Source organism: Globicephala melas, chromosome 4 (genome assembly GCF_963455315.2).
Source record: "Globicephala melas chromosome 4, mGloMel1.2, whole genome shotgun sequence".
NCBI classification, from domain to species: Eukaryota; Metazoa; Chordata; class Mammalia; order Artiodactyla; family Delphinidae; genus Globicephala; species Globicephala melas.
Genome location: NC_083317.1, coordinates 80,862,461 through 80,876,755, shown reverse-complemented (window position 1 = coordinate 80,876,755; position 14,295 = coordinate 80,862,461). Strand labels below are relative to the sequence as shown.

General features: G+C 41.1%; 1 protein-coding gene across 1 annotated transcript in view; it reads right to left on the bottom strand.

Annotated features, from left to right (window-relative positions):
• The window catches only part of DGKG (diacylglycerol kinase gamma), a 124,327-nt gene extending 117,342 nt beyond the window's left edge, over positions 1-6,985 (bottom strand). Inside the window, exons 1-3 of the mRNA XM_060297510.2 lie at positions 6,811-6,985; positions 3,488-3,537; positions 105-179 (exon numbers count right to left, since the gene is read on the bottom strand). Coding sequence (XP_060153493.2) covers positions 105-179; positions 3,488-3,537; positions 6,811-6,862 — 177 coding nt within the window. The 5' untranslated portion in view covers positions 6,863-6,985. The remainder of the gene's footprint in view (positions 1-104; positions 180-3,487; positions 3,538-6,810) is intronic.
• Positions 6,986-14,295: the final 7,310 nt, after the last annotated feature.

The window sequence follows — 14,295 nt, the reverse complement described above, 5'->3', positions numbered from 1 at the left end:
AAGAAGATGATCTGGCACAGCCTGCACCGTAAACATGTGTTTCCAAGTCCCACTCTCATCTTGGAAGCTCACTGGAAAGTCACCCCTTGCTTTTGGAAACTCACAGGCCTCAGCTCCGTGGGATCCCACTCGAGATACTGGGCAATGTGCAGCATCTGGGTGACAATACGATCCATCTCCTAGAAAACACCAAGGAGAGAAGCCAACTGAAGACGTGCTTTTACAAGCAAGACCCAAATCCAACCCCGTGGGAAGATGGGCAGGGCAGAGTGTGAGAAGCAGCTGGTACGGTATACTGGCATTTCATCAAGCACTCACTATTTGTTTTTGCTCTTTATTTCTGCCTGGACCACAAAGCTCACAAGAAACACAGACCGTGGATAAGCCAGAGGTATGCAGAAAGCTCACTGAACACTGACCTCCTCCTAGACCCACCTTCCTTCCCCTATTCTGTGCTTTGACTTAGCATAGAAAGCACTCCTGTTTCCTCCTTCTTTGTGGTCCTACAAATACTTACAAACCAAGGCACTTACTTCTTCCCTCTTTTCCCACACCTCATTCCCACAGCTTTAGCAACTTGGGATTCATCTATACCCCTTGGGGGTCAGTTTCAGTTGGATGTAGAGCCACTGTGTTGGTCCTTTCTCAGGCACTATGATTCAGATTCCTTTTGGCATCTCCTTTGTTTCCTTTGTATCAAGTCCTGGGTCCAGGACTCTTGGAACAGGAAATTCATGAAGGGTATGTTTGCCTAATGAGTGAGCCTTTTGTTTGGTACCAAGGCCAGGCTCCATCTAAAACCTCACAGAATTGTTGGATGCTAATGAATCAGTGCCCTGAGAGTCCCACTGAAACACACTGGACTGAGAAAGCATTTGCATGTCTTGGACACCATCTAAGATGTTCATAGTAAGGTTGATTTGGGGACACAGGTTGGAGAACTGAAGCAAGGTTTAAAGGTGTTACTTTCACCAGGTAGAATGTTGGGTCAAAATAAGCAAGCTAAAACCCAACAGGGATTTAAAAAATTGTATTTCGTTTAAAGTAGAAAATAACCCATTGCAAAACTGCAGATGAAGTGGTAGATGGGGATAAGGAAGTGGGCAGAATGGTGGGAACAGGGCTCAGCAGAAGTTCCAATGGAAGAGAGCTCGTGAAACTAGTTGGGTCCAAGATCCAAGGTGAGCAAACGATGTGATTCAGGAATGGAGAATTAGACTCAATCTTGGGCTGTGTAAATAGGTGGGCATTTTCAGGGAGCAGAGTGGGCAGATTTCAGGAAGAACTAGTTCCCTGATGTGAATACTTAAAGAGTCCTGGAGGGGTGGGTTCAGTTCTATGCCATATTGTAAGAACGGCATTGACAAACTAGAGCTTGACCAGAATGGAGATTTAAAACTTCCTTGTGAGCAACAGTGTAGAAATTAGGAAGTATGAGCTTGGGGAAGATTTTTGGGAAGATGTGATAGTACCTTCAAATACCTGAAGGCCTATTGTGTACAACTGGTACTCCACTGGTCAGCTGCCCCGGTCAGCTACAGAGGGCAGAAGTAAGCTGAGGGATGGAGGGAGGGAAGAGTTGAGGGTTGGCCTATTTTGACCTCACCACTGGGTTGGGGGAGGGGAGAGAAGAGCAGAATCAGGTTTTGTATTGAAAATTTCCCTGGCAGACTAGAGATGCCTTGTGTGCGGGAGGGATGCCTTCTCTAACAGTCATCCCCAGTGGTGGAGCGGCTGTTTTAAGGTACTGGGTGAACTCTCCATTACTGGGAGTGTTCACGAAGAGGCTGGGCATCCAACTGCCAGGGGGTTTTGGTGGGAAGTTGAAAGAGAGAGAACTATTTTGAGACTCACTTCAGTCCACCAGTGTTACCTTCCAAATAGATCCAGAATTTAACCACTTCTTACCACCTGCAATGCTGCTACCCTGGTGCAAGTTACCATCATTTCTTGTCTTGCTTATTTTAATAGCCTCCTAACTGGTATTCCTGCTTGCATCCCCACAGTCTAGACAACGCAGCAGCTAGAGCAATCCCGTTAGGACCTAAGTCAATCATGTCACTCCTCTGCTCAGAATCTCCAATGGTTCTCTACCTCTCCAGAGTAAAAGAGAAAACCCTTTCAATCACCTGTAAGGCTTGATAATGCTTTGCAAACGCCCCGTCCCTTCTCATTACTTCTCTGATCTCATCTCCTATTACTCACTCCAACCTCATCTGTTCAGTCATCCTGTTCCACTCACTCTGGCCTCCTAGTTAATCTGCTAACATTCCAGGCATCCCTCAGGACCTTTGCACTTGCTGTTCCCTCTGCCTGGAAGGTGCTTCCCCATGACTCACTCCCTTCACCTCCTTCAAGTGTCTGTTCAGATGTCCCCTCCTCAGGGAGACCTTCTTTGGTTCCTCCAGCTAAAACTGCAGCTCCCTCCACTACTTCCTTTCCCTCCTTTATTTTCCCTCTAGCACACAGCTCTATCTAACACATACTTGACTATGCTTTGCAGTGTGTGTTTGCACTAGAATGAAAGCATCATGAGGGCCTGGATCTTTGTCTGTTGGCTCACTGATACACCCCCCCAGTGCTTAGAACAGTAGCCGACATATATGAGATAATCAATATGTGTTGATCAAATGCTTGAGATTCTCTTGGTGGTTCCCTCGCATGACCCAGCTCACGGAACTGCAATGTGGCTGCAGGGATCCCATGAAGACACTCTGGGGTTGAGTGGGAACCGGGACGATGCAGTTGGTCTAGGGACTGGTTCCCTTTCTTCCTCCCTTTGGTCTGACTCAGCCCCGTGCACTTCAACCTCAGAGCCTTTCTGTTAATGAGTCCCATCTCTGACACTGCCAGTCATGAGGACAGGACCTGTCTGATTCTCTTTGCCTTTTCTCCTCTCTACCTTCTTCCTTTTCCATCCTTCTTCTCATTCCATGACCCCTGACCTGTCCCAGACTCTTCCTGAGGGGAGGTGGGGATGAGATTCAGGCTTCCCCAGGTGTGGTGGGATGGGATCATGTGCTCGGAGCAGACAGAGCCAGACTCCTAGAGCTGGTGCCCTGGGGTATGAGAGGAAGGCAAGGGTAACGGCAAAGCACGCCAGCAGTTACCTGCCTTCTCCTGTCTTCTTGCCCTGGTCTCTCTGCCTCTCCCACCTCCTCTCCTCCACCCCGGGGCTTCAGCAGGAAGTTACAGGGGGAATTTCTGAACCAGCTGGGAAGTTAAACTAGATGAGATACTAAAGCATCTCCCCAACCTGAGATTTTGCGATCTGAGCTTCTGGAATGAAAAAGCAAGTTGGAGTTCACTCTCCTCTGGGTGGGCTCTTTGGAAGTAGAAGGCGGTGGGTTCTAGCCATCTCTGCAGCTCATATTGAGACACTGCTATTCCTATGAAGATGGAGCTGAGAGTGTTTGGACTCTCCCTTCACCTGTTCCCCTCTCCCCCAGCCTTTATTGGATCTTGGAGGGATATTTGGAGAGCTTACCGCTTGGTCCAGGAGACCATTCTCATCCGAATCATAGAGACGAAACATGACTGCAAGAAACACAGAGGTGAGGCTTGAGATGTCCTCCGGGTACCAGGGATGGGCTGAGACTTTGCTGCTGCCAGTTTTTAGATGAAGTCCGTTGCAGCCAGTTCACCCACCCTCCAAGGCACAGAGTCTGTCCTTCCTTACAGTGGGAAGAGGGAGGAGAACCAAGCCACCTGGCTTCTGGGACTGTCTAAGCAATAACTCTGCCGCTGATGAGATCTGGGTCACGAGCGTGATTCCCTGTAGAGCACTCACACCTCTCAGTATCACGGGAACACAACTCAAAGCAGATGCCCCGCTGGTGGTGGGGCAGAGGCACCACAGTTGTAGACGGGACACTGTTTCTACTGCACACAGAAAGGGTGTGGAGTTAGGCAGGTTCAGATCTTGGCCCTGTCCTACCACCTCTAGGGCATCACATAAGTCACTTATCTTCTTTAGGCTCAATTTCTTCATCTGTAAGATGGAGATTATAATAGTTTCTTTATCCTAAGTTTTTCTCAAATGAAGATTAATATGTCAGTGATATGCTAAATCTATAGCACTTGGAATGTAGAGAGTACCCAACAGATGTTATTTATTTTTATTTTCTTTCATTAATAAATATTTATATATGGCATTTAACATGTACAACGTACCATCCTATGCACCTTATCATTATTACTTATTTAATCCTCAATAATGGTATGAAGTAGTTATTATTATAGAAGCTATTATATTTCTTTTTCTAAAAATGTCTACATGCAATTCAGAAACATCCTCTACCATGTTCTAGCTGTAGAGAGGTGATGGAAGATAAGAAAGATTTGGGAGTGAATTTTGGGCAAAGGACTAAATGTTCATTTATGGGATTTGGAAACTTGCCATTTCATTCGTCTAAAAGGTAGAGATCCTGTCTGTGGTCTCAGAAGTAAGCAGGGTGGGGAGCAGAGCTGAATACATCTTCATTTCCCTCTCATCCTTTAAAACCCTTCATCATGCCTGCGTTCTCTGTGGCTGACCCTTCCCTTGTGTAACTGCTCTGGACCACTTGGGATGTACCCACAGGGTCACAGCACTCCTGTTAATTTGCCCTTGTGTTGTCACTTCCTTCTACATGTTTTATGTCTCTGGACCTTGCATTTATTCAGTGGTGTCTCTGGTTGGACTTTAAGTTATTTAAAAGTCATGGGCTTCCGATTCTTTGTGACTCCTCCAAATGTCCTGGTCAGAGACACTCTGGGCCCAGGTGGCTCTAACATGGAGCCCTCTTTGGTTCCACTGTGCATGAGGAGTAGAATGAGGAAGTGTGAGCAAGCATCCTACTTTTTAGCAGCATGGCCTTGGGCAAGTCATTTAACTTTTCCATGCTTTCTTACATATAAAATGAGAACAATCATGTCAACTATCTAGGGTTACTGTCAGGTTAAAATGAGAAAATGCATTTAAAGTGCTTAGCAAAAATAAGGTGTTCAGTGATGAGTTATTATTGTTATTACATTGATGATGGGTGGGATTTCAGGCTATCATTTCCAAAAAAAAAAATACATGCTTGGTTATCTAGAAAAAAAACTTAACTTGGTTTCAATCACTAAAATCAGAGATGATTTGAATTAATTTAATTTAATTAAAAAAAGAAAACTTTAGGACAAATGACCAAGTTTCTGCAACAAAAAACTGTAGGGGAAAAAATAAGCAAAAGATGAAGAGAGACTAAAGAGACGTAGTAACAAATGGCAATGTATGGACCTTACTTGGATCCCAATTCAAACGAACAGTGCTTGAATTGTTCCCCAAGTAAGGGAAAATAATGAATACTGACTGAATATTTGATAATAGTAAGGAATCATTTTCTTTAGATGTGATTGTGGTGTGTGGTTATATTTAAGAAAAAGTTATATTATTTTAGAGGTACATACTGAGATATTTACAGATGAAATTATATGATGTCTGGAATTTGCTTCAAAATAATCTGGGGCAGAAGAAATGAGTGGGAGGTATAAATAAAACACGAGTGACCACAAGCTGGTAATTGTTGAAGGTGGTTGATGGGCACACGGAAGTTCTTTGTATTCTCTACTTTTATCTTTGTTTGAAATTTTCCGTAATAAAAAGCTTTTAGAAATACAGTTTCTTTTCATTACCATTACAGGACTCAGTCTGAGAGGCACTAATACGAGGAATTTGCCACATTTGCTCCTCTCTGGTAGTTATGAACAAATATAATGCCTGAAACTCAAAATCCAACTGAATGTGGGAAATAATTTGACATTTCCCTTTTAACATTAGTCAGAAGAAACAGAAATCTGGTACATTTGCTTCCAAATTAGCATTTAAGACTTGTAATTGTTAACACTGCAAACCTAGGGGGGAGGTTTTAAGCTGGCTAAGAGAGCAAACTGTTTCATTTTGTTTTGGGCAAGGGTTTACCTTTGCCAGACTTTTCCTAATGCTTAAGTTTCACTGACTAGTCCGATTATTAGCTGGAATTTTGACTTTTGCTATAATGTGTATGCTTTTCCCTCAGTGTCTACTAAGATCCCAAGAGATGCCAAAACAATATATATTTTTAACAAGGTCCTACCTGTCATCTGTTTCAAAGTTTGCCTGTAGGCTCGCAAAAGTCAGCGAGACCGTCCCCAGAGTGAGTCATCTGCGAGACTGCAGGCTGCTTCAGCCACTGTGGGCTTTCCTTTCTGTCCCCAGCTATTATTCTCCTTCTGAAGACATGTTTTTGAAACCAAGCTCAACTCCCTTAATTAACTAGCTCTCTTTCTCAAGAGGCCAAAACACTTGGGGTGGGGGTGGGTGAAGACATGGAAATAGGCTTTAACAAGATAGAGGTTGATTAGATCTCAAGAAAAAAAAGAGTTCTTCATAGTTAAAGAGTTGCTTGGGCATGGAATAGGGGAAGGAAGACAGATGTTGAAAATCTTCCCTTGAAAAATCTTCTAAGAGGAGGCAGCCGCTTTCTGATTGGAGGCTTTCAGGAAATCCTGCCAGCAAAGGAAGGGAGTCTTCACCCTTTGCAGAGACCCCTTACCTTTCCAGATCTTGGTTCTCAATACCAAGGTCTCCAATGCACCTTCCACCCTATACAACTGGTACTGTGTTCCAGGGAAGATTCTAGGAAATATTCATGTCACTGCTGGTGACAGGGCAGAAAAGCTCCCCCAAGGAGGCAGGACCCATCCCCAGGATCCCAGATCAACCTCCACCCTGTTTAGAACCATAAACAGGACACTAGCTCTTCCTCTAGGGAAAAGTCGAAGCCCCCTGACAGGGTACATACTTACACTCTAGCTTATCCTGAGGTCTCCCCGTTTCCAGCAAGGACAGGTAACACATGACATCCTTCAGGTACACTGTGGGGGATTCTGAGCCTGAAGACTGAGCATCATGGTTTCCCACGGGGGTCGCAGACACTTGGTCTTTAGTTGGCACTTGCTTCTCGGTGATCTTAGATTCTGTGACAGGCAAGAGGAAATCATCCAAGGACACAATGTTTAGTAAACATGAAACCCTTTGTTGCCCCATTCTTTTCACGGTAGAGACAAGAATTTTATGAGTGTCTTCAAAAGCATGGATTACATAGATATGATCAAATCAGTGGCCCTAGAAATCCAGATTGTAGAGTTCATACTTTCTGAATGAACCCCATACTGACCCCTTTAAGAGTCTATAGCCTTATAAGAAATTCACCTATGCTCTGTGAATTTTAAGAAAAGATGATAGTGATTTTTAGTAATATCAATAGCCAACAGGTAAATGTCATTTAGCCTAATTTTGGGGGGAACACACCCAATTTGTAGAGGTAATTTTGTCTGGGATTCCAAAAATCCAGACTATTGGTTATTTACCAACATACTGTTTTACAATTTTCTTCTCAAATGCATTGAAAGATAAATAAAAAGATGAAAGTTCGAAAGAGAAAACTGGGATTGACAACTAATTTCCAGAAACCAGGAAGAATTGTGACTTACTGAAAGCCTGATCAGTTGCATAAGGAAAGTATAGAAAGTGGCTTATCATACCACAGGAATAGAGTGAGTTTTCCCTCTGAAATTTTCCTTCTCACAGGTAGGAAGACTGTCTCTTTGTCCTCTGGTTAAGAAATATGATGTTATTACTAACCAGAAAACCAGGCACCGATATTTTACGTGTGAATCATACTCTTTTGAGGCATTTTAAGGGCTATCTCTTTTTCCCCAGCCTCTTTATATCCATGATCTCAATATCAAATAAGAGGATGCAACTCAGAGAAAACACAGGAAACAGTAAAAGGAAGACTGTCAGTGGAAAATCTAACCCAAGTGTTGTACCACCAAATAACAGAGTGTTGAAGGCACAGGTAGAGGGAGAGATAGCCTTGATATTACTGCCTGCTGGGGAAAGCAATGCCACCAGTACACTCTTTATTCAGAGAACCAAGGTCCCAAGCAATGGCAAACAGTTCAGCTCAGGCCAACACAGCTGCGCTAGATGAAAGCCTACCAGGTCCTAGGGGTTAGGTTGTTGTTTGAGAAGGGAGTTAGCCATCACCCAGATGGACAGTGGGTGAGACCAGAGGCCACTGACATACTCTGTATGTTACAAAGGGTCCTGTGAAGAGACCAACATGGGACCCACAAAACAGAGTTGCAAAACAAGGAAAGGAAGCTTCATCATGAAGTCTCAGAGGACAAGATCTCTGGAAATAATTTCCTACCGGACAAGACCCTCAGTAGGTTGCAAGAAGGTGTAACTTCTATTAAACAGGAGCAGAAAGCCTCAGGGGTGAGCAAGTTGAGATGAAAACACAATAGGATGAGATAACAAGGATAGTGAGGTAGGGGAAAACTGCCATGAAATTACGTACGCAACAGAAATATTAAAATCATCACTGGAGGAAAAGTTATGGAAAAACGTAACTTAATAATGTATAAGACAAAGGTGAAAAATTCTTTGTATAGGGTAGCCCATTATGCCCCAAGTTATGTTATATCCTCAAATTATTCATCCATTAAAACACTATTAGAATGACTTCTATGCCAACTAAATTGGAATGAGAGGGACCAGATTTACCCTCCTACTGATGCAACTAAGAAAACTGGACAAAAGATATGAAACAATGGTCCATAGGATATTGCATATGGCCAACACCAAAGGGCAATCCCAAGAGATGGGAAACAAATGAGGTGATCCCTACAAATGCCACACCTTACTGACTGGAAAGAGTTTCTAGGCTGTGGCACAGGGAGGGGAAACCCAGGCAGATCCTGGAAGTCTCTCTGAGTTGCAGAGATGGAGCTGGGAATCCTGGGAGTCCAAAGTGACTGGAGTTCACAGAGCAGAGCACTGGAGAGGAGGGAGTTGCACAGAGGGAACTCCTGCTGTCTCTGCAGAAGGTCCCGTTGAGTAATCAGCAGAGAGTTGCCTCAATTATTCATCTGAGTAGTGATTAGCACAGATGTGTGAGGAAACTACCTGAGGCTGGGGAAGGAATCAGGATAAGAGGGAACAATCCCTGGAAGGCATAGAGAACTAAGCATAGTGTCTATTTCTAGCAATCAGAGTAGAAAACTCCCATAATTCATGAATCACTGAGTAGAGTACTTAGAGAGTTTTGCCTTGCTAACTGGGCAAAATTATCTCTAGAAAAAATGCCTTCCTGGTGCTAACAAAAGCTTGACCCAAAAGTGTCAACTTACCACCAAACCAGCTTTATAACAAATGCTAAAGGAACTCCTCTAGGCAGGAAACAGAAGAGAAGGAAAAGACCTACAATAACAAACCCAAAACAATTGAGAAAATGGTAATAGGAACCTACATATTGATAATTACCTTAAATGAAATGGATTAAATGCTCCAACCAAAAGACATAGACTGGCTGAATGGATACAAAAGCAAGACCCGTATATATGCTGTCTACAAGAGACCCACTTCAGACCTAGGGACACATATAGACTGAAAGTGAGGGGATGGAAAAAGATATTCCATGCAAATGGAAATCAAAAGAAAGCTGGAGTAGCAATTCTCATATCAGAGAGAATAGACTTTAAAATAAAGCCTATTACAAGAGACAAAAAGGACACTACATAACGATCAAGGATCAATCCAAGAAGAAGATATAACAATTGTAAATATTTATGAACCCAACATAGGAGCACCTCAATATATAAGGCAAATGCTAACAGCCATAAAAGGGGAAATCGACAGTAACACAATCATATTAGGGGACTTTAACAAACCATTTTTACCAATGGACAGATCAACCAAGATGAAAATAAATAAGAAAACACAGCTTTAAATGATACATTAAACAAGATGGACTTAATTGATATTTATAGGACATTCCAACCAAAAACAACAGAATACACTTTCTTCTCAAGTGCTCATGGAACATTCTCCAGGATAGATCATATCTTGGGTCACAAATCAAGCCTTGGTAAATTTAAGAAAATTGAAATTGTATCAAGTATCTTTTCCGACCACAACGCTATGAGACTAGATATCAATTACAGTAAAAAAAACTGTAAAAATTACAAACACATGGAGGTTAAACAATATGCTACTAAGTAACCAAGAGATCACTGAAGAAATCAAAGAGGAAATCAAAAAATACCTCGAAACAAATGACAATGAAAACACGATGGCCCAAAACGTATGGGGTGCAGCAAAAGCAGTTCTAACAGGGAAGTTCATAGCAATACAACCCTACCTCAAGAAACAAGAAAAATATCAAGTAAACAACCTAACCTTACACCTAAAGCAATTAGAGAAAGAAGAACAGAAAAACCCCAAAGTTAGCAGAAGAAAATAAATCATAAAGATCAGATCAGAAATAAACGAAAAAGAAATGAAGGAAACAATAGCAAAGATCAATAAAACTAAAAGGAGGTTCTTTGAGAAGATAAACAAATTGATAAACCATTAGCCAGACTTATCAAGAATAAAAGGGAAAAGACTCAAATCAACAGAACTACAAATGTACAAGGAGACGTAACAACTGACACTGCAGAAATACAAAGGATCATGAGAGATTACTACAAGCAACTCTATGCCAATAAAATGGACAACCTAGAAGAAATAGACAAATTCTTAGAAAAGCACAACCTTCAGAAACTGAACCAGGAAGAAATAGAAAATATAAACAGACCAATGACAAGTACTGAAATTGAAACTGTGATTAAAAATATTCCAACAAACAGAAGCCCAGGACCAGATGGCTTCACAGGCGAATTCTATCAAACATTTAGAAAGAAGAGCTAACACCTATCCTTCTCAAACTCTTCCAAAATATAGCAGAGGGAGGAACACCCCCAAACTCATTCTACGAGGCCACCATCACCCTGATACCAAAACCAGACAAGGATGTCACAAAGAAAGAACTCTACAGGCCAATATCACTGATGAACATAGATGCAAAAATCCTCAACAAAATACTAGCAAACAGAATCCAACAGCACATTAAAAGGATCATACACCATGATCAAGTGGGGTTGATCCCAGGAATGCAAGGATTCTTCAGTATACACAAATCAATCAATGTGATACACCATATTAACAAATTAAAGAATAAAAACCATATGATCATCTCAATAGATGCAGAAAAGTCTTTCGACAAAATTCAACACCAATTTATGATAAAAACTCTCTAGAAAGCAGGCATAGAGGGATCTTCCCTCAACAAAATAAAGGCCATATATGACAAACCCACAGCCAACATCATCCTCAATGGTGAAAAACTGAAACCTTTCCACTAAGATCAGGAACAAGATAAGGCTGCCCACTCCCACCACTATTATTCGACATTGTTTTGGAAGTCCTAGCCATGGCAATCAGAGAAGAAAGGAAATAAAAGGAATCCACATCAGAAAAGAAGAAGTAAAGCTGTCACTGTTTGCAGATGACATGATACTATACATAGAGAATCCTAAAGACGCTACCAGAAAACTACTAGAGCTAATCAATGAATTTGGTAAAGTAGCAGGATACAAAATTAATGCACAGAAATCTCTTGCATTCCTATACACTAATGATGAAAAATCTGAAAAAGAAATTAAGGAAACACTCCCATTTACCACTGCAACAAAAAGAATAAAATACCTAGGAATAAACCTACCTAAGGAGACAAAAGACCTGTATGCAGAAACTATAAGACACTGATGAAAGAAATTAAAGATGATACAAACAGATGGAGAGACATATACCATGTTGTTGGATTGGAAGAATCAACATTGTGAAAATGACTATATTACCCAAAGCAATCTACAGATTCAATGTAATCCCTATCAAAGTACCAATGGCATTTTTCACAGAACTAGAACAAAAAGTTTCACAATTCGTACGGAAACACAAAAGACCCCGAATAGCCAAAGCAATCTTGAGAACGAAAAACGGAGCTGGAGGAATCAGGCTCCCTGACTTCAGACTATACTACAAAGCTACAGTAATCAAGACAGTATGGCACTGGCACAAAAACAGAAATATAGATCAATGGAACAGGATAGAAAGCCCAGAGATAAACTCACACACATATGGACACCTTATCTTTGATAAAGGAGGCAAGAATATACAATGGAGAAAAGACAGCCTCTTCAATAAGTGGTGACAGGAAAACTGGACAACTACATTTAAAAGAATGAAATCAGAACACTCCCTAACACCATACACAAAAATAAACTCAAAATGGATTAAAGACCTAAATGTAAGGCCAGACACTATAAAACTCTTAGAGGAAAACACAGGAAGAACACTCTATGACATAAATCACAGCAAGATCCTTTTTGACCCACCTTCTAGAGAAATGGAAATAAAAACAAAAATAAAGAAATGGGACCTAATGAAACTTAAAGTTTTTGCACAGCAAAGGAAAACATAAACAAGATGAAAAGACAACCCTTAGAATGGGAGAAAATATTTGCAAATGAAGCAACTGACAAAGGATTAATCTCCAAAATATACAAGCAGCTCATGTAGCTCAATATCAAAAAAACAAACAACCCAATCCAAAAATAGGCAGAAGATCTAAATAGACATTTCTTCAAAGAAGATATACAGATTGCCAACAAACACATGAAAGGATGCTCAACATCATTAATCATTAGAGAAATGCAAATCAAAACTACAATGGGGTAGCACCTCACACTGGTCAGAAGAGCCATCATCAAAATATCTACAAACAATAAATGCTGGGGAGGGTGTGGAGGAGAGGGAACCCTCTTGCACTGTTGGTGGGAATGTAAATTGATACAGCCACTATGGAGAACAGTATGGAAGTTCCTTAAAAAACTACAAATAGAACTACCATATGACCCAACGATCCCACTACTGGGCATATATCCTGAGAAAACCATAATTCAAAAAGAGTCACGTACCACAATGTTCATTGCAGCACTGTTTACAATAGTCAGGACATGGAAGCAACCTAAGTGTCCATTGACAGATGAATGGATAAAGAAGATGCAGCACATATATACAATGGAATATTATTCAGCCATAAAAAGAAATGAAATTGAGTTATTTGTAGTGAGGTGGATGGACCTAGAGTCTGTCATACAGAGTGGAGTAAGTCAGAAAGAGAAAAACAAATAATGTATGTTAACACATATATATGGAATCTAAAAAAAAAAGGTCATGAAGAACCTAGGGGCAAGACAGGAATAAAGATGCAGACCTACTAGAGAATGGACTTGAGGATATGGGGAGGGGGAAGGGTAAGCTGTGACAAAGTGAGAGCGTGGCATGGACATATATACACTACCAAATGTAAAATAGATAGCTAGTGGAAGCAGCTGCACAGCACAGGGAGATCAGCTCGGTGCTTTGTGACCACCTAGAGGGGTGGGATAGGGAGGGTGGGAGGGAGGGAGATGCAAGAGGGAAGAGATATGGGGACATATGTATAACTGATTCACTTTGTTATAAAGCAGAAGCTAACACACCATTGTAAAGCAATTATACTCCAATAAAGATATTAAAAATTAAAAAATAAAAAAGTAAAGAAAAATAAAATGACCCACGTTTGAAGTTAAAAAAAAAAAGGTTCTGAAGAACCTAGGGGCAGAACTGGAATAAAGAGGAAGAAGTAGAGAATGGACATGAGGACACAGGATGGGGAAAGGGTAATCTGGGATGAAGTGAGAGACTCGCATGGACATATATACACTACCAAATGTAAAATAGATAGCTGGTGGGAAGCAGCCGCATAGCACAGGGAGATCAGCTCGGTGCTTTGTGAACACCTAGAGGGGTGGGACAGGGCTGGTGGGAGGGAGACGCAATAGAGAGGGGATATGGGGATATATGTATACGTATAGCTGATTCCCTCTGTTATACAGCAGCAACAAACACAACAATGTAAAGCAATTATACTCCAGTAAAGATGTTAAAAAAAAAAAAGGTCAAACTGTTTCCAAGTAAACCTAAGTGTATCCCAAAACAAAGCTCAGGAATATATATAGGAATACAAAAATATCTAGTACAAACAATGTAAAATTTTCAAAGTTTGGCATTCAATAAATTATTGCTAGGTATGCAAAGAAGAGAATGTGAACAATAATAAGGAGAAAAATCAACTGAAATGGATCCAGAAATGACAGAGATGATATAATAGACAAAACATTTAAAATAGTTATTATAACTGTATTCCATATATCTAAGAAGCTGGAAGAAAGACTGAACATGTTAAGTAGAGACATGAAAGATATTTAAAAATGCCCACATCAAGTGTCTAGATATGATATGCTAAATGAAAACTACAAATATACTGAGTGGGATTAATAGCAGATTAGATATTG